General features: G+C 33.3%; 6 protein-coding genes and 3 non-coding genes across 10 annotated transcripts; 4 read left to right on the top strand and 5 right to left on the bottom strand.

Annotated features, from left to right (window-relative positions):
* Positions 1–6,686: 6,686 nt before the first annotated feature.
* On the top strand, positions 6,687–6,902 carry nspd-9 (Nematode Specific Peptide family, group D; the record flags this gene model as incomplete). Its single annotated transcript, NM_065599.5, has 1 exon — positions 6,687–6,902. One exon carries the CDS (start codon positions 6,687–6,689, stop codon positions 6,900–6,902), a length of 216 nt encoding a protein of 71 aa, NP_498000.1.
* Positions 6,903–8,023: 1,121 nt separating this feature from the next.
* F26A1.3 (non-specific serine/threonine protein kinase) lies at positions 8,024–10,088 on the bottom strand. Its single transcript, NM_065598.4, has 6 exons — positions 10,061–10,088; positions 9,777–10,014; positions 9,367–9,575; positions 9,208–9,321; positions 8,512–9,108; positions 8,024–8,460 (listed from the first exon to the last, which is right to left on the bottom strand). The coding sequence occupies exons 2-6, from the start codon at positions 10,005–10,007 to the stop codon at positions 8,073–8,075; spliced, it is 1,539 nt and encodes a 512-aa protein (NP_497999.1). The 5' UTR covers positions 10,008–10,014; positions 10,061–10,088; the 3' UTR covers positions 8,024–8,072.
* On the bottom strand, positions 10,048–10,068 carry 21ur-14291. Its single transcript, NR_052289.1, has one exon.
* A 482-nt stretch (positions 10,089–10,570) lies between the features above and the next one.
* Positions 10,571–11,649, top strand: F26A1.9 (Coiled-coil domain-containing protein). Its single transcript, NM_065597.6, has 4 exons — positions 10,571–10,843; positions 11,019–11,107; positions 11,226–11,339; positions 11,392–11,649. Exons 1-4 carry the CDS (start codon positions 10,825–10,827, stop codon positions 11,533–11,535), a joined length of 366 nt encoding a protein of 121 aa, NP_497998.1. The 5' UTR covers positions 10,571–10,824; the 3' UTR covers positions 11,536–11,649.
* Positions 11,650–14,753: 3,104 nt separating this feature from the next.
* On the top strand, positions 14,754–16,344 carry F26A1.8 (Membrane transporter protein). The gene is made up of 4 exons (NM_065596.3): positions 14,754–14,876; positions 14,922–15,049; positions 15,105–15,954; positions 16,066–16,344. The coding sequence occupies exons 1-4, from the start codon at positions 14,768–14,770 to the stop codon at positions 16,194–16,196; spliced, it is 1,218 nt and encodes a 405-aa protein (NP_497997.1). The 5' UTR covers positions 14,754–14,767; the 3' UTR covers positions 16,197–16,344.
* On the bottom strand, positions 15,567–15,735 carry F26A1.17. Its single transcript, NR_052288.1, has one exon. It is a non-coding gene; the product is annotated as an Unclassified non-coding RNA F26A1.17 (non-coding RNA).
* Positions 16,345–17,050: 706 nt separating the features above from the next.
* Positions 17,051–21,174, top strand: F26A1.7 (Membrane transporter protein; the record flags this gene model as incomplete). Of its 2 annotated transcripts, NM_001381845.2 has the most annotated exons (5): positions 17,051–17,120; positions 17,186–17,313; positions 17,375–17,573; positions 19,914–20,555; positions 20,836–21,174. In NM_001381845.2, the coding sequence occupies 5 exons, from the start codon at positions 17,051–17,053 to the stop codon at positions 20,952–20,954; spliced, it is 1,158 nt and encodes a 385-aa protein (NP_001366802.1). In that variant the 3' UTR covers positions 20,955–21,174. The 2 variants fall into 2 exon arrangements, with proteins under 2 accessions (NP_001366802.1, NP_497994.2); NM_065593.3 differs by lacking the exons at positions 17,051–17,120; positions 17,186–17,313; positions 17,375–17,573 and adding an exon at positions 19,604–19,766 and having other exon boundaries at positions 20,836–21,170.
* Positions 17,912–19,454, bottom strand: F26A1.4 (non-specific serine/threonine protein kinase). The gene is made up of 5 exons (NM_065594.5): positions 19,147–19,454; positions 18,703–18,949; positions 18,404–18,558; positions 18,113–18,357; positions 17,912–18,068 (listed from the first exon to the last, which is right to left on the bottom strand). Exons 2-5 carry the CDS (start codon positions 18,824–18,826, stop codon positions 17,972–17,974), a joined length of 621 nt encoding a protein of 206 aa, NP_497995.2. The 5' UTR covers positions 18,827–18,949; positions 19,147–19,454; the 3' UTR covers positions 17,912–17,971.
* On the bottom strand, positions 20,091–20,316 carry F26A1.18. Its single transcript, NR_052287.1, has one exon. It is a non-coding gene; the product is annotated as an Unclassified non-coding RNA F26A1.18 (non-coding RNA).
* Positions 21,175–21,291: the final 117 nt, after the last annotated feature.

Raw genomic sequence — 21,291 nt, 5'->3', positions numbered from 1 at the left:
CCGGAAATGATCTAGACAAACCAGACGAGAGCTTGATTCGTGAGTAACTTTGAAACTTCGTAGAATTTTAAAATAATTTTTGCACCCATTTCGTGCCACCCTCACTATCGTATATCTAAATTCATAAAAAAGAAAATCAAACTCGAGATTACTTTCCTTCATATCTTCTATCAAGCCATCTGAGTCAGTTTTGAATGTTTAGACCCCAATTCAGTATTCTAGAAATAATAATGAGGTCCATTTTCAGTGAAAGTTTTATGAGTCCGATGGGGATAAAAGTCATGTGATTTCACAAGATTTTGAATGAATTTTGACTAAAATAGGTAAGAATGATGCGGGATCTAAATGCACGTAGGCAGCCTTACGCCTGGTCCCATATTTAGGAGCTTTTTTAAGAATGGGCAATAGGAAATAAAACACATATTATACTTCATATTTTCAAGACATTGTTCGCCGGAAATACATCTGAAAATTCGGGAAAAATTCATTTTGAGAAATAATGAAAATCCGGTTATTTCCCGAACAGACTGGAAAAATATTTAAAAGTTTAATGATTATTTGGAAGAGGTTTCATTTTTTAGAGTACATGGTAACATACGTTCCATGTTTTGGAACTTTTGTAGTAGTAAGTTTCGATCCAGAGTTTCATTGTACAAATAATTTCATTGTACAAAAATTTATTAAAATTCCAAAAAAGTTGCAAATTTTGAAAAAATACCAAAAAAACCCGTGCCAGGAAGGCTCACCAAAAAAGTAAGAAGCTTTGAAATGAGGTCACAATTTTTAACGAATTCACAGAAAAAATTTATTCTGCAGAACTGACAGCACCTCGTCACAGAAAAAAAAACGATTTTATATCAGAATTTTGACTGATAGTGAGACCACGCCCGTATTGAATTCCAAAAATAACATTGTCACACGAAAATTCGTAAATATTCTGGGTTGAGATTTATATGTCAAACTAATTTGTAATAAAATATTTAAAATAAAATCTCAACGAAAAAAATGTATTATTTATGTATATACTTCAGTTCTATTTTGGCGATTACTTTTTGCCGAAAGGTTATCTGTCAGAAACTATATAAATTATTCTGAATAATACTGAAACATTGCAAACACCGATGCATAATTTTTCATGAAAGGCAGGCATGAGGCAGGCACTCTTCAATCCGTGCCTACACACTATGATCGCCTTGCCAGAAATTATATAACATTAAAAGTACTTTAGTCTGACTTAATCGATCCTATGAAACTAAAAATAAAAACATGTTTCAAGCATCCCATAACATGCACATTTTTCAAAGCGCAAAAAACCCATTCCGTGCATCAATAATTTTTCTGTTTATCTTTTCAACAAATTCAATTGAATTTGAACTATCTAAATTTTTGTCATATATTTTTTTGATTTGAAGAGCTAAAAAACTGAAACCTTTAAAAAAAAATAGGAAGACTCTATTGTTTTATGCTTCAAAACATTTTTGAATGTTATACAAAAAGGTCAAGTGATGTCTGAATTATGTGAAGTAAAAAATGGAGATAATTGGCTTAGTTTTTGAAATATCTCGAAGAAGTTGTCATAAGTATGAAGTGGGTTGAACTTGAGTTTATTAGTTATATTATCAGGTAATTTGAATTTTTGCTCATAAATTATAGACCAAATAATAAAGATCCAAGGAAAAGTTGTCAAATTTCATGTTTTAGTTTTTTAAAGTCAACTTGGAATCAAGGCTAAAAAACCAGCAAACTCTACTCACCCTTTAATTAGTTTCATTCGTTATGCCAAAGAGATATGTTCACTAGTGATTATTCAACCTAGAACCTATAAGTTCTTCAACAAATTCAAAAAACCTGTAAATTTTCAATTTCCAAAGAACTGTTTCAGTTATCCATATATAAATATATTAATCAGTGATAAATTTGTCGTGATAGAACATAAGTTTTTAAAACATTTATGGCATTTTTATTTAAAAAAAAATAAAAATTGACGCCTAAAACTTAAAACACGAAATCGTAGGCAAAACTAAAATCAAATGAAACATAGCACAATGCCTAAAACTCCGCCCATTTTATGAAAGAAACACGCTCATGAGCAATTCTATCTTCATCATCTACTCCCACGTAACAAAGACAAGAAAGAACTTTGCATGGCATACGATGAATAAAATTTCGGAAAAGTTTTCCATTAGAATGCAGAAAAACAATAAGGAAACCTAGGGGGCATGGCGGTCAAGAAGTTTCAAAAAGAAGCAGAGAACAATCTGGAACAGAATATGAGATATAGTTGAAATATGATTCGAAATATATAGAAATGAGACTTGATTCAGAGAATGACCAAGTAGTGGATTCGTCACTTGACTTTTTGATCTTCAACAATTTATTTTAGGCTAATGGATTTAAAGGCATCCTTGCATATTTCGAAAACTTAAAATAGCTTCAGGTACTGAAAATATGATATTATTCATTAGAAACGTTTAAAATAATTTCTCTGTAGTTGTCGTCAAATTTTCTTATAAAAAAATCAGTTTTTATTATTCAAAACATGAATATAAAAGCCTGAATTGATTTTCGAGGAGCAACTAATTATTTTGAATTCCCGGGTGGTGAGGAGTTTGTGATCTGACTCACACAATTGGTAGATCTAAGAGTTGATGATTCTTAGGTTTTTTGCGTTTTTAAAAACTAATTTCTTTCTTTTATCGCGTTCAAAATTTTTCAATAATTTAGTTCTGATCTTTATGAAACATACATCTATTTAATTGTAAAGAGTAAAAATTGAAAAGAAAGATGACTAATTAAAAAAAGTTTTTCAATAATAGAATATTGGGATAAGAGAAGATAATTATACCAGCCATGAAGAATATTGCTCCAAGTTGGCATGAGTTGTGATATGAAGAGATTTTGAGAATTATTTGGTTTTTGAGAATTATTTGGTTTTTGAGAATTATTTAAATCTCACAGTTTTTAGACGTTTAGTTAGACAGCATTTACATGCATTTCGACAAGAAGTGTGGGTGTAGGCGTGAGGCAGGCAGGCCCATAAAACTCCAAAATAAAATGAGCTTCAGAACTCCAACACACGATAACTTACATTTAGTTTTAATTTGCAGAGAGACATCTCCATTTCTTTTGCATCTTTTTCTTTTCAGCAAAAAAAAGCTGAAAACAAACGGAAAACGTTGATGTTTTTAGGTTCATTTCAATCCATCATCTATGAGTTTATCTATTCATTAAATTAATGAATGTTCAACTCAAAATAGGAATTCGTTTAAAGAATTATTTCCATTTAAACTTGAGAAGACCACGAAAAATTTGAAAAAACAGTGTATACTTAATTAATAGACTATGTGGTGGAGTAGTAGCTAATCCACACTGAGCATTTTAATTCCAACTTCGAAGAAAACGCCGAAAATTAGGCAAAAATTAACATTTGAAGAAGTTCCTTGTTTGAATTGGAAAAATTCGGAAAGAAAAAACAACAAAAATTGGTACGAATTTGTTTTTTTAAATAAAATTTGTTTTTAAATTTGAGTGATAATTGAAGTGTGGAAGAATAAAAAACGGAAATTGCATGAAAACCAACTTATAAGACTATAGTTGCCGAAAATGTAAAATTGGCGGAAGTTTAAACATTCGGCAATTGCAGAAAGTTCGATTTCAAACTCGCGCGCAATTGAGTTTGCGAATTTTCAATTCTCAAATCAAAAAACGATTTACGGCGATTGAAATTAGAATATAAAACAAATAATATTACGGGAGAGATAATTAACTTATGTTCTCCCTTTCAAATAGTTCGGGAACTTTTCAGCTGACTTTTCACGTTTTCAGCTGTTATTACTTTAAGTTCACTGTAGTCTTGACATACAAGCGAGACTGAAAACTGTTTTCAGTGAAAAAAGTTTTATACAAATTTAACAAAAAAAGCTTAACGAAAAACCAATTGTCTCCATTTCTTTTTTTTTTCTTTTCTACTTACCAGTCAGGCAGTGCATATAAATTAGAATAAGAAAAACGAATGGAAATTTATAGGAAATTAGTAGGAAGTTACTTGTCCTAACAAAAATAACAGATTTTCTTATGATTTAACCCCTTTTGTTGATTGAAAATTACTATTTTCAGGCAAATTTTCTCGAAAAATCGTAATAATTGTAATTAAATCTAAGACTTGTCAGAATAACGGGAAAGATCTGAATATGAGTTTAGTAGGCAAGAAAAATCTTTTTTAAGAAACATTTTTGGAGTTTATAATGACTATAAATTTCTAGGCAACCAAGGAAAAATCCATGACTACTTGACTAATAATTTTTTTTTTCAATTTACAAAAACAAAATTTTCTATTGAATTTCAAAACTATACACAAAAATTGAAACTGATTAAAAATCCAAAATATGTGTAACTAGAACTTATGAGTCAATAGTGACACATCCATAATTGAATTATATATTTTTTTAAACCAAGACTAGACATTCCATCCGGTCATTTCGAATGTACTGATGATCGTTACTCGATGATCATTCAAATTATTTTAGTGACTAAAAAATAAAAATGATTTGTTTATTATGGAAAATGGATGAGTTACTTATATCATACTACAGTCGGAAAATCTACAGAAGATTTTTTTCGAGAAATTAAAAAAATTTCAAGAAGATTCCGAACTGTTTGGATACTTTTAGAAAATTTAAAATCATCAAAAGTTTGCAAAAACAATATAAATTTTATATAAAGAGCCTAATTTTTTAAACAAAGAAAACTATTTACTGTCAGGAGGGGTGGGTCGGTCGAGAGGATCGAAAATAGATTTGTAGCATTTTTATGCGAAATGAAATTTGAATTCCACCAAACATCAGTCATAATTAATCTTTAAAAAATTAAAATCTCAAAATTCCGTATTCCTCATAGAGTAGAAAAAACCTCTAAAGATTTAAATTTCAGCTTTTAGGAGTTGAGTTTTGCAGCTTCAAAATTTTGACAATCTATGAGGAAAATTCGTGATTAGAATTCTGAGTTTAAACTGACTCAAAGAAATTAGAAATTTTTTGAAAATTTTTCAAGCCAAAGATCTCTTTCTCTAAATGGCGCCGGTGAGCCATTCTGAAAAACAGTAATCCTCTTTAATAGTCTAGCATTAGGTACCAAAATTTTTACAAGGAAGTCTGAAATTTAAAGATCTTTGAACGGAGAACCATAGAACAACTCAATCTTAAACTTTGTAAAAATGCATTGACCTCCATACAAACTAACGGCTGACTGACTTTCATGATATCTGAAAATGTGGTCCCGAGGGATTTTCTTCTCTTTTTTCTTTTTTTTTTCGTCATTTTCTTGCTTCATTACTTTGAAATTTGGGGGCTTACTTTGTTGTTTTTTTTTAGTTTTTCTGAAACCCAAAAAGATAATCCGATACTTGGCATTTGGTACAAAACAAAATCTAATCAGAAATTTAAATTGAAAACAGAAAAAAACATCTGAGAAGCTAAAAAAAGTATTTTTGGAATCAAAATTCAAAAAAGCAAAAAATAGGGATTTATTGAGGTATCATGTGATTTTAATGGAATTTCAAAATCATTTGCAAAATTGAAAAAAATATGGAGCTCGTTCTTTGTGAACACAAGAAGAGTGTTCCAATTTTATCTGAATAAAGCAGAAAATATTTTTAAAAAAAATCGAACTTATAATGTCGAAAAAAACGTCCAGAAGGAAAATAGTTCTCTGAAATGTTTTGTTTGGAAAAGTTTGGAGTATTTACCGAATTCAACTTATATCTGAAAATTTGTGAATTTATCAGTTTATTGATAAATTATTTCGATATTTGAAACACAATTTAAATGTATTTTTGGTGTTTTCTATGTCGTAAATCTGAAAAAAAACAACTAATGAAAGGTCTTTCAGGGCGACGCAAAAATTATTTAATCATGTACAATGTACCACTAAAAATCTGATTTGCCTGAAACCTAGTATTAATTTTTTTTTTTAAAGAAGGAGTATCGTCAATGGGAAAATTGTTTTAAAATGTAGTATTCGTGCTCAAACTTAAGAATATTACAAAACAAAAACGGGAAAAATCCGTATAGATTCAGCATTTTAAGTCGAAAAAATCTTCAAAAATTAACTAGAGAAATCCTAGGCCACGACGATCTTTCGAATTTTTATTTGTTCTGGTATTGTCCTTTGAAAAAATACTCAATACAATTTCTTCTTCCCAGTTTTCTTGAACTTTTTGAGAAAGAAAAGAGAATTAAAGTTCGAAAAAATTACATTTAAATCAATATTTTGTTTACGAATATGACCTAAAAGTTGCGTGGTGGCCTAGGATTCATTTGCGCGCGAAGTTCAAATTCAGCCACTTTCAGCCACTTTCGTCGATTTCAACGGCTAAATGCTGAATGTTAACGGATTTTTTCCATTTTTCTTCTGCAATAATTGGAAGTTTGAGTACAAATACTACATTTTAAAACAATTTCCCCATCGACGATACTCCTTCTTTAAAAAACTATTTTAAAAAATTTAAAAGAAAAACACCTAAAATAATGAGCCAGAAAAAAACAGCAAAAAAATAGACCCGTAAAACGTATTTGTCATCATTTTTCTTATCTTTGTCCTAGATCTTCAAATGTTTGCTATGAAAGGAGCTTAACTCATCACTTTTCTTCATATTCTGGGCATCAACAACTCAAGAAGAAGAAGAAGAAATGGCTGACAAATCGGCATACATGTCCGCTGGAGGATACGGATCTGGATACATGGGAGCAAATGCTTCATCATCTGGATATGCTCGGGAGGACTACGCTCAGGGTGGCGCTGGAGGATCCGGAAATCAGAATCAGGGAGGATCCGGTGGAAATACCAATCCAGGAGGACAAGTGTTCAAGGCACGTACCGATCAATCGTGTTACTTGGGACCATAAGTCTCAACTGTATTCGACCGCCAATTACCAATCGTCCCAATATCCTTTTAAAAGGAAAAATATAAAGCATTTTGAATTTCCTTTTGTTTTGTTTTGTTTTTGTGCAGAAAAGGAGTGAACATGACATTGAAGTTCTCATAATTGAAATAAACAAGCTTTTCCTCTAGAAGTGTTGCCAATTGGAAATTGTAAAAAGTGATGGGGTTACCCAGATGAAAAGACATTGAAAAAGGAAATATACAATTCTGAATTCTTATTGTCAATTAAAAAGTATCTCAGAAATTGGGGGTAACTTGCAGGAGAACTCTAGCGAGTTTCTGACATGTGCAAAATGGAACCAATCCCGATCGAGGACTAGCGACAGAGATGTTTGGCACGTTTGTTTGGAACACCACATTTGAATCATTTATTTTTTTCGAGTGCTAGTTTCAGTATTTGATCTCTACACCTATTCTGCTATAGGATATCCTAAACAAGCTTATCACCTCTTGTTTTTCCTTTCTCTGCGCCCCCAGGTATTTTCCTTTATCTCCTCTTTTTTGCCAACATCATCTGATCTTCTCGGTCACACTATCCTCCTATTGCAATGATAATTCGAAATTTCGTAATTTTTTCAACTTTCATAGCTATAATTGTGCATTGCCAGGTATCAGTAAATAGTATGTTCAGCACAATAATTAATTTTTAAATTGTATTAAAATATTTCAGGCCCATTCGAATTCCCAGAGGAAACGGAAGAAGAAGAGGAAGAAAAAAGTCTTGAAAAAGATATTCTAGTGATTCCAAACCGGTTTCCAAAGCGTCTCAATTGGTTCTGTAATCCAAGAAATGAAATGATGAGGGATCGCCTTTGTATGGGAGAAATTGATGCATTTGCATTGGCATGTGCTGATGATTCACCGCCAATTCAATTGGTTCCATTTTGTTTGGGTTATAAGGTTAGTGATAACATTGCAAGATCTATGAAGTTTTTGTAGAATACAAACATTTAATAAAAATGTTTCTCAAAGCAAATATAAACCTCAGACAGAAGGACCTCTTGGCATTTTAGACGCACGATGCACTCAAAAAATGGATGCCTTCTGAACAAACTATAATAAATACAAAAAAACCAAAAATTTCATCAACAATATTTATTTCAAGAACTATATTTGAGTGTTCATTTCTAGACTATTTGTTCTTTGGCGATTTCTTCTGATTCTTGCTCTTTGCATCCGATGTTTGAGAAGCTGACTCGTTAGACTTTGGAATTGATCCTTTCTCTTTTGATCTTGCCATTTCTGCGCTCGCTTTTGGCGGTGTTCGTTTCGTGATCCAATCGGGTTTCCATGGCTGTTTGGCGTTGTTCTTGTCAAATCCGTCACGAAGAATTGTTTTTAATTGAATATATGGCTTTTCAATTGACGAATTACCAACAATTTGAGCAATTGGAAGAAGTTGAGGTGGCAGTTTTGCAGCTCTCTTTTGGAAGAACTCGGTAAGATTTGCCCAGAACGCAGTCTTTGCAGCCAATGTTGGAGCTTCTTCAACCATATTTTTCCATGGGAGAACAACGAACCTGCAATAGATGGATTGTAATTTAGGAAAATGAAAAAAGGTAGAAACTTACAAATCGAGTAACATGTAGAACCAACTCTCAATATCCATGGCAATTGTTGCTTTCATTGGCTTTTGGGTAGCTTCATGAGCAGCTCTTGACAGATATGGCAGTGTGAGTGCATCTGGAGGCGATATAATCTTCACTTCGCCAATTCGACAACTGTCTCCAAAGTCACATAACCACCAAAACATGTTAGGTTCTCTACACAACAACAAGTTAGTCGGTTTGATATCACGATGAATAATCGACCGATCGTGACATTCCTTTATCCCAATCATTGATTCTTGTCCAATATAGAAAGAGTCGACCCATCGAAACTTATGCCCAATTTGTTGCTTCAATCTTTCCAAGTTTACATCCATAACTGGCATGGTAAAGTAAGGTGATCCGCCAGCATCTCCATTCGCGATAATTGGAGTAATGTGCGTTGGACCTTTCTCTCCTTCTTTTCTCTTTTGTTCAACAGGATAGAAGCATCGGAGAATGGCAATTTCGTGTTCAATTCTGGCGTTTGCATTCATTCGACGACCCACTTTCAAAATTTGTTGCACTTCCTTTGTCTTCTTGGATTTGGAGTTGTCTTTGTCCTTCTCTTCATCTTCATTTCTGTAACATATTTTGTAATTATGTTGTAGCAAATTTTCCAACGCGAAAAAATATTCCGAAAAACTCATTTCGAATTATTTCATCTTTTCGCAAACTTACGTTTCATCGTCTGGCATACAACGGACATTGATGGTATGGATATTTCCGAATCTACCGTGATCATAAAGCATAAGAACTGAAGCACATTTCATATTCTCATCTTCATCGTCATCTCTGAAAAAAGAACACATTTTAGATGTCACATTGCAATTTTCATACGTTTGGTCATTGATGTTAGAAACAGTTCCCAAGAGAAATTGACTGTTATCTTGCAGCTCCGTTGTGTTCAGCAAAAGCTCATCCAAATTATGACATTCTTCAGTTGTCAATTGACTGTCCGGCGCCACGAGATCAGGTCGTTCGGATTGTAGAATTCTTCGTGTGAAGTCTTTTGGTTCGGGCTTTTTGTGGAACACGTGGCCGGCAAGCTGGAATATATTTAGAAATTTTCCACTTTCCGCAACTTAGAAGAAATAAAACTGCCTGCCTAACTGTGGCCTACGCCTCACTCCTACCTACACATCCGCCTATTGCCAGGTAGGTGAATAAACAGGCATGTGGTAGGCACATAGGCAGGCACGAATTAAATTAATGTGAGCTCTTTTTCGTTTATAACTCGGAAAACTAACCCTCGCCCCCATCGGATGCAGATTCATGGCAATAAAGCTCTTGTCTTTCTCGGATTCCACCGGCGCTGGACTCTGTCCTTTGTTTGATTTCGATTTCGGTTTAGTCGTTTTCTTTTTCGAAGTTTTGGTCTCTCTGTCGTCACTGTTATCTTTAGTAGGACTTGGTCCAGAATTACTTGATTGTTGACTTGAATAATTGTTTCTTGCATTCTTTTTCTTCGTAATACACATCTTCGTGCTGCAACTGGAGAGGTTTTGAAGAGCTCGAAAGGAATGCAACTTACTTTTTCAATCACAAACTGTAGGAATGATTGGGATTTGATGAACGAGTGAAAAAGTGAACGATTTTGGGAATTTTTTACACGTTATTTCTAAAGTATATTTACACGGTAGAAATACATATTTTTACATTGTTTTTGATATTAATATTTGAATGTTTTTCAAATCTCTAGTAAATACTTGTTAGTAGGGAAACCGAGCGAGCAGGCAAATATGGTGGCATGTAGTGGTGAAAATTGGGGCATGTAGGGAATTACTTGGGTAACTAAGAAAATTAAAGTTAAACATATAAGATGGAAATAGACAAAAGAAAATTACTAAAAATCAATAATTCACTCCTCCCATATCTTGGTTATTTTCTACTTTTTCGAATAGAGTTTTCTTGTAGTTTTTTTTTTGAAATTTCTCATACTTTCTCTCCATAATCTCTCTAGATTTACTAATTAATAATTATTACAGCTTATTAGTATAGAAATTCCACATCCATCACTCTATCTTTAAATATAACAAATTCCAGCATCAATGTTCAAAAGCCAATTATCCATCGGAAGATTGGTGTCAAAAGGAATACGATCATTATGAAAAGTTCTGTACTCATTGTGAAAAGAATCCATGTATTTCATTCACACATGATATTGATTGTTATTGTGAACCATATGATAATATATGGCTTCGTTATGGCTATGAAACTGCACGATGGTGTCAGAAGTACGAGCTGACATGTGATGAGAAAACGAGAAGAGATAAGGGAAATGAATTGGTACAATTGATGCAAGACAGGATCAAAGGTACGGTATATGAATTTATATCCTACGCGATCGTTTGTAATACACATTTTTCCCATTTTCTTTGCCGATGTGTGCATTTTGCGCCGACAACAACAACAGTTCTTCGATGCTCCTGATTAACTGTAAAATAATAAAATGTTTGAGAAATCCTAAAATCTTCAATTGATGTTTTCAGTGCATTACCGGTGTCTTCATTTATACAATTTGCCCCAAGTGATATGTGATCCATTTTCTACAAGATTTGACTGGTACAGATGTATGAAGGTAAAATGTGCCCGCTATTTTCTTACTGGAAATTTGTATTCCGCCAAGGGCTAATAAATTTTATTAGTTAAATATTTTCATAAACTTGAACTTATACAGTTTAAATTCTTGTATTCAGTTCCTGTTCGATTGTGAACTAATCTCCGATTGGGATGATGATGATTACGATGATACTGGAGTTATCACAGAAGATGGTGCTGCTCCTCCAAGACCACCTCCACAAATTTCAAAGGTTGGTTTTTTTTTGAAAGTTAAAGGTATTTTTTCTAAATATATATTTTCAGCCGAAACCATCACTTCCCGAGTCTTCAATATCTGATCAAGCTGAAACACTTTTGAAAGGTGGACTCTCTTCTAAACAGCTCAAGGAAAATGCAGCAATCAGAGAGAAAGAGAAAGAGTTGGAAGCTGTACTCAAGAAACCTTAAATTTTTATTTAACTTACTGGATCTTTGTTTCTAATGTTTTGTAATGGATCTCTTGAAAACTTGATTTGATCCATATAAACTATTCAAGACTTTGAATGAAACAGACAAAATGTTATTCCCTTTTTTTTTTTGATAATTATGAAAATTATAAAAATGATTGAAGAGGAATACTTTGTTGGTCAGCGTCCTCAGCGTCCTGCGCCATACTGTGATTTTCTGCAATCATTTGATCTGTCCAAAACTAATTTTATCGTTTCTTACTCTTTGAACGACAATCGACCATCAGTCCATAGTGCAGAAGTGTTGAAGAAGGACTGGTTTGTGATTGGTTGACACTTCGTATCAGGCGTCTATATTATTTCTGTTCGTTTTGGATGAATATGAAGGTGTGAAGAATGAAGACAATGGAAAATGACGTGGCAAGAATAGAGTACGCTTATAGCATCCGGTTCAATGAAGAGCGCATGCTTATTATCATTGTTTTTAGAATAATTTATGCGAAAGATTAATTAATGGAGAATACATGTGACGTCTTGTTGAAGATCATACGAAATCCCAGAAACTTGGAAATCATTCGAGGGATTAACGATTTTTCAGAATACTTATTTTAAAAGTAATTGGTTTTGAAGACAAATTTTTAAAACGAATCAGACCAGATGAGACAGGATGAAAGAGCCTAAGAACGTGACGAACATATAAACTTTCAACTTCCAAAAATTCAGCAAAAGCTTATTGCAAACTAAAACCTGAAATAATTTTCAATAAATTTAACCACAACTTATTTGCCCATATATTAAGGTACTCTTATTTTGTAAATAAGGTCCCTGAATCAATTTTTTGGTGTTTAACACTTCTTGTCCGGTTCTTCTTTGTTTATTGAATTTTTCGTTTTTGAAATTTCTGAAAGAATTTGGTAAATAAGTGTTTATATTCCACTGAACGTGAGTGCAAAGTTAAGAATTTTAACCTTGGGTTACTGTAGGTTGCAGTCGACATCTTGAAGAGAGTGGTAGAAGGAAGATGTGTCAAAGAAAGAATTGGGGGATGAGTTTATAAAAGAATTTCAGGCACGGAAGAGAGCAAAAATGATGAAAAAAGTAACAATAATCATATTTTGGACAGACAATTGAGAACAACCTATATCAAAGCCCAGAAAGAATAAAAAAGTAAATCTAGCTGATAGTGTTTGAGTGTTTGAGTGATAGTGTTTGAGTCTTAGGCCTTAGAACACTGCATTGTTCAATAATTCAAAACATGTATTCAAAACAGACATTCTAATTGGGGAAGCTTTAGATCGCAATAATTTTCGGAACTATGAATAGTTTCTATATAAATGTACCAACAAATTGTTCAACTTACCATTCTTACTAGTAAGTATGTAAGAAAGTATTTCTTCTGTATTAATTGTTTTCCTCTATAAATACTCACCTTATTTTTGATTTATTTTATAGTGACACTTTAGCATGAGCATTATTTGCTCTGTGCATTCAAATTTCAAAAATTATCAATTGTTTTCAAAATTTATTATGATTCTATTGTCATAATATTATACTTGAATTTTTATCGCGATTTCAATGATAAATAAATAAAATACCGTACTTTCTCTATTAGTAATGCACTTCTTATTGTTCCTTTTGAAAACAATTTGGTTCATTTTGAAGATATCTGCAAATAATCAATTGCAAAACTATAGAAAAAATAATGATAATATTTTTCAATTGCAAATTTATATCGTGATTTTAATGATGAATCAATAAAATACCAGCTAGCGTTAAGCTGAATAGTGTGCAGAACTAATAAAACAAATACGGTTAACAAACATTGATTATTACTCAAAAATGCCAGAAAATTATATTTAGTTGTTTTTTCATGAAATCCGTACTCAAAAATCTTTGTTCCTAATGGTTTTGTATTATTTTTATCAATTTATCAATTTATCACAAACAACAAAAAATGGACATCCGGTGTCTAAAAATAGAAATGGTCAATTGACTTTAGATATCATCTTCATCTTTCAACTGTATCTCTGATCACAACTTGCTGTGTCGACGTCATCAAACCAACATTGAACCGTCAGAAGTTTGAGATAATAGATGATCGTCCATCGACCACAAATGGTCATTCATGTAAATTAGAAGATTTATCTTCTTTTTTTTCAATTATCAACATGATTCTTTTTGCTTTGTCGACGCGCAAAGTTTGGATGGAATCAGCCAAGGAGCGGTGTTGTTTTTTGAATGAGTTATTGGAAATTTCAAACAAAAAATGATGAGGGATAAACTAGATAGATTTGATGACGATGGAGGGCTTTGTTTTTGTTCATCGCAATCTCAAACAGTTTTTTTTCGGTTTGATTCTCAATATAATTTTGATGTAGTGACTAGAGAAGGTTGTACTCATACTCATTTTTGATATTTTAAAACATTTCTGCAAGATTTATTGAAGCATAACTTTAGCTTGCAAAAGACAAAAGATTTTTTTAATTGTATAAAACTTCCAAATTTTCTAACCATTCGAAACTTATGGAAAAATTCGAAATTTCTGGAAAAGTTCCAGTATTGAAAAGACCAGCCAAAAAATTAAAATATTTGAATTTTCAGATGGTTTCTGAATTAAAAAAAATTTTTGTCATTTATTAGGGATTTATAAATCATTTTGGCGTATTCTGCTATTTTAGAACTTCTTAATTTTTTTTTGAAAACCACTTAAAATTTTTCGAACCATGTTTTTGACCACATGATGTGTTTGGTGGGGAAAGGTTTTTTAATTCCGATACCTGAACCTACATTTTTGAAAATACCAGAAAAACGAAGTCCAGAGAAAAAACACATCTAGATGCATAGTACCAAATTAACTATGAATAAATATTCATCATCTTTTCTCTAATCACGGAGCCTCCAGAGAATTATACAAAACATTGAGAAATAACAAGCAAATCTGAGAGACCTAGACATTTGTGATCTTTCAACATTCAGCGACAAAACCGCGTCGAGGTCATCGACAAAATTCATAGAACAAGAGATTTCGACGCAAAAAGACAGAACTTGAAACTCCGCCCATTTAAAGGCGCAAACATGACCTCTTTGTCTCGGACAGTGTCTTTATCATTTCCGTTGCTATCCTCCTACCGTACTCCTACTTCCAAGTTCCGCCCATTATTTTGATTCTTATAAAAAGCTGCGATCAAACAATTGAACCACCAACCAACTTATTTTCTATAACTTGTCTGAAAATGGCCTCGATCCGACCAATGGAGCTCGAGAAGATGCCCTATACTGAAGAGGAGCCGCTCACTTGTGGTGGAAAAGTAAAGAGATGGTGCAAAAAATATCTTCTCGAAGGTAACTTTTTCAAACATTTTACAGTTTTTAAGGTAATAATTTCAGGTCAACATCTTGAAGAAGGTCAAGCTGATAAAATGGCAAATCTTCCTGAAAATCCAACATTTGGAGATCTGGTTTTCATAAAATACAGGAAATTCGTCGCAATGTTGATCCCATTCCTTCTGATTCATGTAATTTTTTGAATATTTTTATTATGAACGAAATTATTCAAAAATTCAATTTCAGACAATCTGGTGGTCTACTGCAATTCGTCATAATCTCTTCCAATTCTACAATGATTATTGGCACATGCCAGTTACCATGGCACTTGGATCTTTTGTTGGTGGAATGACTTCTGAAGGATCCGGAGCTGTGGCTTTCCCTGTAATGACTCTTGCTCTTCACATCAAACCGGAAATAGCAAGAGACTTTTCATTGATGATTCAATCGATTGGAATGACGTCAGCACTCGTCTGCGTGCTCTTTATGAAAGTGAAGTTCGAGCATCGTGCAGTTATAATTGGATGCCTTGGAGCTGTACCTGGATTTATTATTGGAGTTCATTATATTGATCCATTATTTAGTGGAGCTCAAAAGAAAATGCTCTTCGTTTCAATTTGGACAGCATTTGCATTTGCATTGGGAATTTTGAATGCTCAAAAGAAGAGATCAACATTCCGTGAAATTCCAGAATTCTGTGCATGGAAAGGATGGGTTCTGTTCTTTACTGGAATTATTGGAGGAATATTTGATGCATTTGCTGGATCAGGAATTGATATTTGCATCTTTTCAGTTATAACTCTCTTATTCCGTGTAACTGAAAAGACTGCAACTCCAACAACTGTTGTACTCAAGGGAGTTATTGCTGTTTTTGGATTCTACTACAGAGCTGTTATGATGGGAGATATTGATATTATGGCATGGAGATACTTTGCAGTTTCGATTCCAGTTTCTGCTGCAACAGGACCAATCGGATCATTCTTGGGATCACATCTTCATCGTCAAGTTGTGGCTGGATTTGTGTATGTTCTTGAGGCAATTGCTCTTGTTGGATTCCTCTGTACAAAGCCTGCATGGCAACTTATTGCAGTCGGAGGTTAGTAAAATGTATAAAATGTATCTTACTTAGTGCTTTGATATCTACATATTTCTATCAAATATTCACCGTAAGCTTCACAAAATATATTTTATTTTTCCAATTTTTTAGGTTGCATCATCCTTGGTGGATTTGTCTTCTTCTCGGCACTATCCAAAGCTGGATCTATTCTGATGAACCGTATTGAAATCCGCCAAGAAAAAGCTGCTCAAAAAGCTGGACTCACTTCTGGAACTTATTAAACATTTTATGTATTCCAATTGTTTTTCGTAACGGGTTCGCTTTGATAGTTTAAATCCTTATTTTGTTCAACCTCGCTCTTTTCTATGTGAAAATTTGTTGTGATCTCTTCAGTATCTAGTAATATAGTCTAAAATAAAGATTTAAAAAATTGTTTTGACTTTAACTTTTCAATTGAAAAGTTTTAAGAGAAACGTTTGCAAAGCCCATGATTTTTCTAATAAAATTTTTTAACAAAACGTTTGTCAAAAGAAGTTATTTTTTCCTTCGAATAAAACTAATGTACCATCTAAAAAATTATTGTGATAATACAAAATTATAGATTTAATTATAAATTACAAAAAATGGATGAACACATCACTTGAGTGCCTGTCATTCATGTAAGACTTAATATAAATTTTCAATTGAAAATAATGAAGAATGGTGTGATGCCTTCTTACTTACTTTATTTTAATGATATATTTTATACAACTTTTTCTCAACAACACCCTAGTTATTCATTTTTCAGTATTTGATCTGGCCACTCATTTAATCTCTGTTCATCCTCCAGCCAGTAATCTGCCTCTGAACTAAAAAACGTCATGAACATGAGAAGTTTGAGAACTTGTGCACTCAACAAATTTTGTTTCGTTGGAAACATTTTCAGTTTCATTTTTTCAAACTATTCTGAATGTTTTATACTTTCAAGTAAACTTTTGTCATTTATGAGAAAACATTTTTAATCTAATTTGTCAGATAAGAAGTTTTGGTTTCCCAATTTTTTCATAAATTGTTTTTTTTAATTATTGATTTTATGAATTTGAATCAGAAAAAGAAATCAAACTAAAGGCTTTAACCCTAACTTTTTTTCAGATAAATGGGCAAAGTCGTCAAAAAATCATGTGGAAGTGGAGTCAAAAATTGGTGCAAAAAGTATATGTTAGACGGTTAGCACATCTTGTTTTTTTTCTTTTTTTTTTAATTGAAAAATATTTTAATTTTAATTCTTTAGGTCAAACACTTGAAAACGATCAAGCAGAAAAAGTCATCAATCCACCTGAAAATCCATCAACTTATGATATTCTATTTATCAAATATCGCAACTTTACAGCTATGCTAATACCCATGATTTTTATACATGTGAGTTTTTTAAAATAAACTTTCTTCAAAAATTTAATATAATTAAAAATAAAATATTTAGATGATTTGGTGGTCTATTGCATTTCGATATGATTTATTTCAATATTACTCCGAGTTTTGGCATATGCCAGTTGTAATGATACTTGGCTCAACGATTGGTGGAATGACGTCAGAAGGAGCCGGTGCGGTGGCATTTCCTGTTATGACATTGGGACTACATATTGATCCAGATATTGCAAGAGATTTTGCATTGATGATGGGTGGGTAAATATTCAAAGAATCTTATTTTGAAGCTCAATTCCAGGGTAAGCCTGGTATTCCTGGTATTCCAACTTGAATTTTATATAAAATAGAAAAAAATTATTCCATTTTGTCTAAATTTGAAACTGAATTTTAACGAAAAAACATTGACACACCTGCGGGCACAGGTTGTTTTGTAGAATTGCCATAATTAATTTCCGCTCATCTTCTGGGTTTCGAAGCGATCAAAAAGTCTCTTAGTTTCAGTAAAAATGTTCATTTTGCTTCTGTAAATGCAGAAATTTGTTTTGTTTCCGAAAATCTAAAAAGCAAGATGGGTATTGGAAAATGACGAAAAAAAAATTCATGGAAGAAAAATGTATTGAACATAAGAAGAGTTTTGAAGAAAGATCTATTTTCAATTTGCCATCCGCTCGGTCACATTTTCTTTTGTTCCACCTGGTGTTCCATTAAGTCCTTCGCCAGTTGTCGGTGTCATTGGATTGTGAGGCTGACTGAAAAGTGTCAATTATATTTTTAATTATTCAGCTTGACCTACCGGTACTGCCATTCGTAAGGCTCGCTTTCCTTGAGATCCGCTGGATTGCACTCTTCAATCAATGCGAGCAGCTTCTCATAATCCGGAATACTGTGATAGTTCAGAGACTCGATGTACTCTGCAGCTTTCGTCATGAGTGGTTTCTTGATGCACAGCTTCTCTCCAATATGGGCTTGCTTCAACTTGATGCAGTTTTCCTCGGATTTCTCGTACGACCATGGAAGACATCCATCTCCACATTCAATCTGAAATATTTTAATTATTTTTTTGAAAATACATTGATATGCTTACAGTTGTGTAGAGGAATGAAACCAAGTCGTTTTTGGGGCCGAGGTCCTGACGTGCATGAGCATCCAAACTCATGTAGCGCATTGTACCACGAAGGCCAAGTCCGGGACGGGGGTTTCGGACGGTTCCACACTTGTCAAGGTATTGGCGTGTCAGAACTGAAACATAAACATAAGTTGTAATTCATCATTGCTCCGTAGGGACGCGGGCGAGCAGGTGCAACATGGAGGAGCGCTTCTTTTAAGGTTTGAAAGTTTGCTCTTCCCCCTAGATGCTCGCATTTTCAATTTAAAAAACCATACCGTAATCAATCAAGTAGATACGAGTACAATCCGTTGCACCAATACAACAATTGGGTGGCTTTATGTCCCGATGCAAGAATTCTGCCCGATGGACCAACGCGAGAGCCTTCAGAACTTGGGCCATTGCACGGTAAAGAGTCCGATCCGTGATTCGTTTGTGTGGAAGAGCTCTTCGAACATCTCTTGTTCTTGTGATGCGTGTTCCACTTTGACGGCGCAGTCTTCTTTACGAACTTTATCCCAAGCTCTGAAAATGTTCCAGGTTAGTAAATAAGAAAATTAGATTTCAGATTGTTTTTTAATGTTATAGCTTCCAAAAACGTTTTGAACGTTAAGCTAAAACGACAGTAGACGAAAAGTAGACTAGGTGAAAGAAAGCTCACAAAACTTAAACTCTCCTGTAGCAAGACGAGTTCAAAAATATTTGTTTAAAGTAGAACTAACCTGTAGATCTGGGCGAATCCTCCGCCGCCAATAATCCCCTCAACTTCGAATCTTCCCGAAATCACCGATCCTTCCGCCATATAGTTGATGTTCTTCATTTGATTGTGGACAGCTCCGGCAATTTTCTGGTTCTCCTTCTTTTCATCCTCTTTCCCTTTGCTCTTCTCTTCCTTCTTCTCGTCTTTCTTCTTACTTTCATCGGCCTTTTTTTCTTCTTTTTCCTTCTTTTCCACGTCCTTTCTCTCGCACGACATTCCTTTTCTTCTTACTTCTTAACTGCTGCCGCTTTTTAAATTTTATAAATTCAAAATAATTGAATATACATTTCCACCTCCCCCTCCCTTCCCCCCCCCTCCGTTCGCTATTTAATTTTTACTAAAATGTCACGTTTGAATAATAAATAAATTTATTGAGGAATTCAACTTTTAAAATCAAAATGCAAAAATCAAAAGACGTGAAAAATTACTGAATAAAATTCTGTGAAACAGAAAAAACTGACACCGGGTAGTGCCAGACCTAAATACAGTAGTTGCTAATTTGCAATTTTACTACAGAATTGCTATCCTCTAAGCCTTCAAAGTGGCCTACGCCTGCTGGTAAGGCAGGCATGAGGCAGGCACGTAAGTCTGAAAAGTTACCTGACATGGAAGCTTAGGAAAATTTTTCTGTCGGTTTCTTGAATATAAAACTCCCAAAAAATAAAAAGGTTCCAACTTTATATTATCAAAAAATTGCTAGATCGTTCAAAAATAAATCTTTAATTTCAGGAATGACGTCAGCACTCGTCTGCGTGCTCTTTATGAAAGTGAAGTTCGAGCATCGTGCAGTTATAATTGGATGCCTTGGAGCAGTACCTGGATTTATTATTGGTGTTCATTATATTGATCCATTATTCAGTGGAGCTCAAAAGAAAATGCTCTTCGTTTCAATTTGGACAGCATTTGCATTTGCATTGGGAATTTTGAATGCTCAAAAGAAGAGATCAACATTCCGTGAAATTCCAGAATTCTGTGCATGGAAAGGATGGGTTCTGTTCTTTACTGGAATTATTGGAGGAATATTTGATGCATTTGCTGGATCAGGAATTGATATTTGCATCTTTTCAGTTATAACTCTCTTATTCCGTGTAACTGAAAAGACTGCAACTCCAACAACTGTTGTACTCAAGGGAGTTATTGCTGTTTTTGGATTCTACTACAGAGCTGTTATGATGGGAGATATTGATATTATGGCATGGAGATATTTTTCCGTTACTGTGCCAATTTCTGCATGTGGAGGTCCTATTGGATCATTCATTGGATCAAATTTACATCGTCAGTTGGTTGCTTCGTTTGTTTATATTTTAGAGACTTTTGCACTGGTTGGATTTTTACTCACTAATCCTGGTTTGGATTTGATAGTTGTCGGTGGTAAGTGTTTTCATAAAATATTAATCACTAAAAACTTGTGGGTTTTTCTGTTTGAAAAATATACAAAGAGGATTTTAAAAAATCAATGAAAACCTTTGTAAAAAATCTTAGATGTGTATCCTATATAGGCGGAAAGGATTAGCGTTTTTTTTTTCAAACTAGTTTTATAATCAAAAAAGGTCTAAACGTACTTGAATTAGTCTAAAATTTTAGTATGTTGTAAAAGAAATACGTTTTATACAGCAAAGAAAATACTATCGAAGAATCGGATCTATTACAGCTCTCATCATTATCGGAGGTTTCGTTTTCTTTTTCTTTGTGTCAAAGGCGGGAGCTTCACTTATGCAGACGGTAATTGAAAATGAGAAACAAAAACAACTGGAGAAAGCTCAAATCTGAATAATAGAATTTCATTTATGTAACGAATGTTTAGTATCTTCTCTGTCTTCTTTTTCTGCCCCTCATGACCACCTGCTTGTTTGCTTGTTTCCATGGTTACCTGCTTGAGATGCAAAGCGAAATATATCGACTTTTACCTCTTTATTCTTCTTTTTTATTTTGCTTTTGAATATTATGAAGCTTCGAAAATTATTTTAATTGATAATAAAATTGAATTTTACATTACAATTGTCTCTCCCTTTTATTTTCTATCATTATTTCCTTTTCTTCTCTGACCACGAGCAAGGTGACAGTTTTATTACCAGACGACGCAAAAATTGGAAATTTATGGATTTCG

Source organism: Caenorhabditis elegans, chromosome III (genome assembly GCF_000002985.6).
Source record: "Caenorhabditis elegans chromosome III".
Lineage (NCBI taxonomy): Eukaryota > Metazoa > Nematoda > Chromadorea > Rhabditida > Rhabditidae > Caenorhabditis > Caenorhabditis elegans.
Note: the sequence above shows the minus strand (reverse complement) of the source record. Positions and strands in the feature narration are given on the sequence as shown.

Coding starts and splice junctions, on each gene's coding strand:
- F26A1.3 (NM_065598.4), bottom strand. CDS start 10,007: ATGTGTATTACGAAGAAAAAGAATGCAAGAAACAATTATTCAAGTCAA. Junction 9,576..9,776: donor TGCATCCGATGGGGGCGAGG/GTTAGTTTTCCG, acceptor AATATATTCCAG/CTTGCCGGCCACGTGTTCCA. Junction 8,461..8,511: donor TTCTACATGTTACTCGATTT/GTAAGTTTCTAC, acceptor CATCTATTGCAG/GTTCGTTGTTCTCCCATGGA.
- F26A1.9 (NM_065597.6), top strand. Junction 11,108..11,225: donor ACTGGTACAGATGTATGAAG/GTAAAATGTGCC, acceptor TCTTGTATTCAG/TTCCTGTTCGATTGTGAACT. Junction 11,340..11,391: donor CACCTCCACAAATTTCAAAG/GTTGGTTTTTTT, acceptor ATATATTTTCAG/CCGAAACCATCACTTCCCGA.
- F26A1.8 (NM_065596.3), top strand. CDS start 14,768: ATGGCCTCGATCCGACCAATGGAGCTCGAGAAGATGCCCTATACTGAA. Junction 14,877..14,921: donor CAAAAAATATCTTCTCGAAG/GTAACTTTTTCA, acceptor TAATAATTTCAG/GTCAACATCTTGAAGAAGGT. Junction 15,050..15,104: donor TCCCATTCCTTCTGATTCAT/GTAATTTTTTGA, acceptor ATTCAATTTCAG/ACAATCTGGTGGTCTACTGC.
- F26A1.4 (NM_065594.5), bottom strand. CDS start 18,826: ATGGCCCAAGTTCTGAAGGCTCTCGCGTTGGTCCATCGGGCAGAATTC. Junction 18,358..18,403: donor TTTCATTCCTCTACACAACT/GTAAGCATATCA, acceptor AAAATATTTCAG/ATTGAATGTGGAGATGGATG. Junction 18,069..18,112: donor CCTTACGAATGGCAGTACCG/GTAGGTCAAGCT, acceptor GACACTTTTCAG/TCAGCCTCACAATCCAATGA.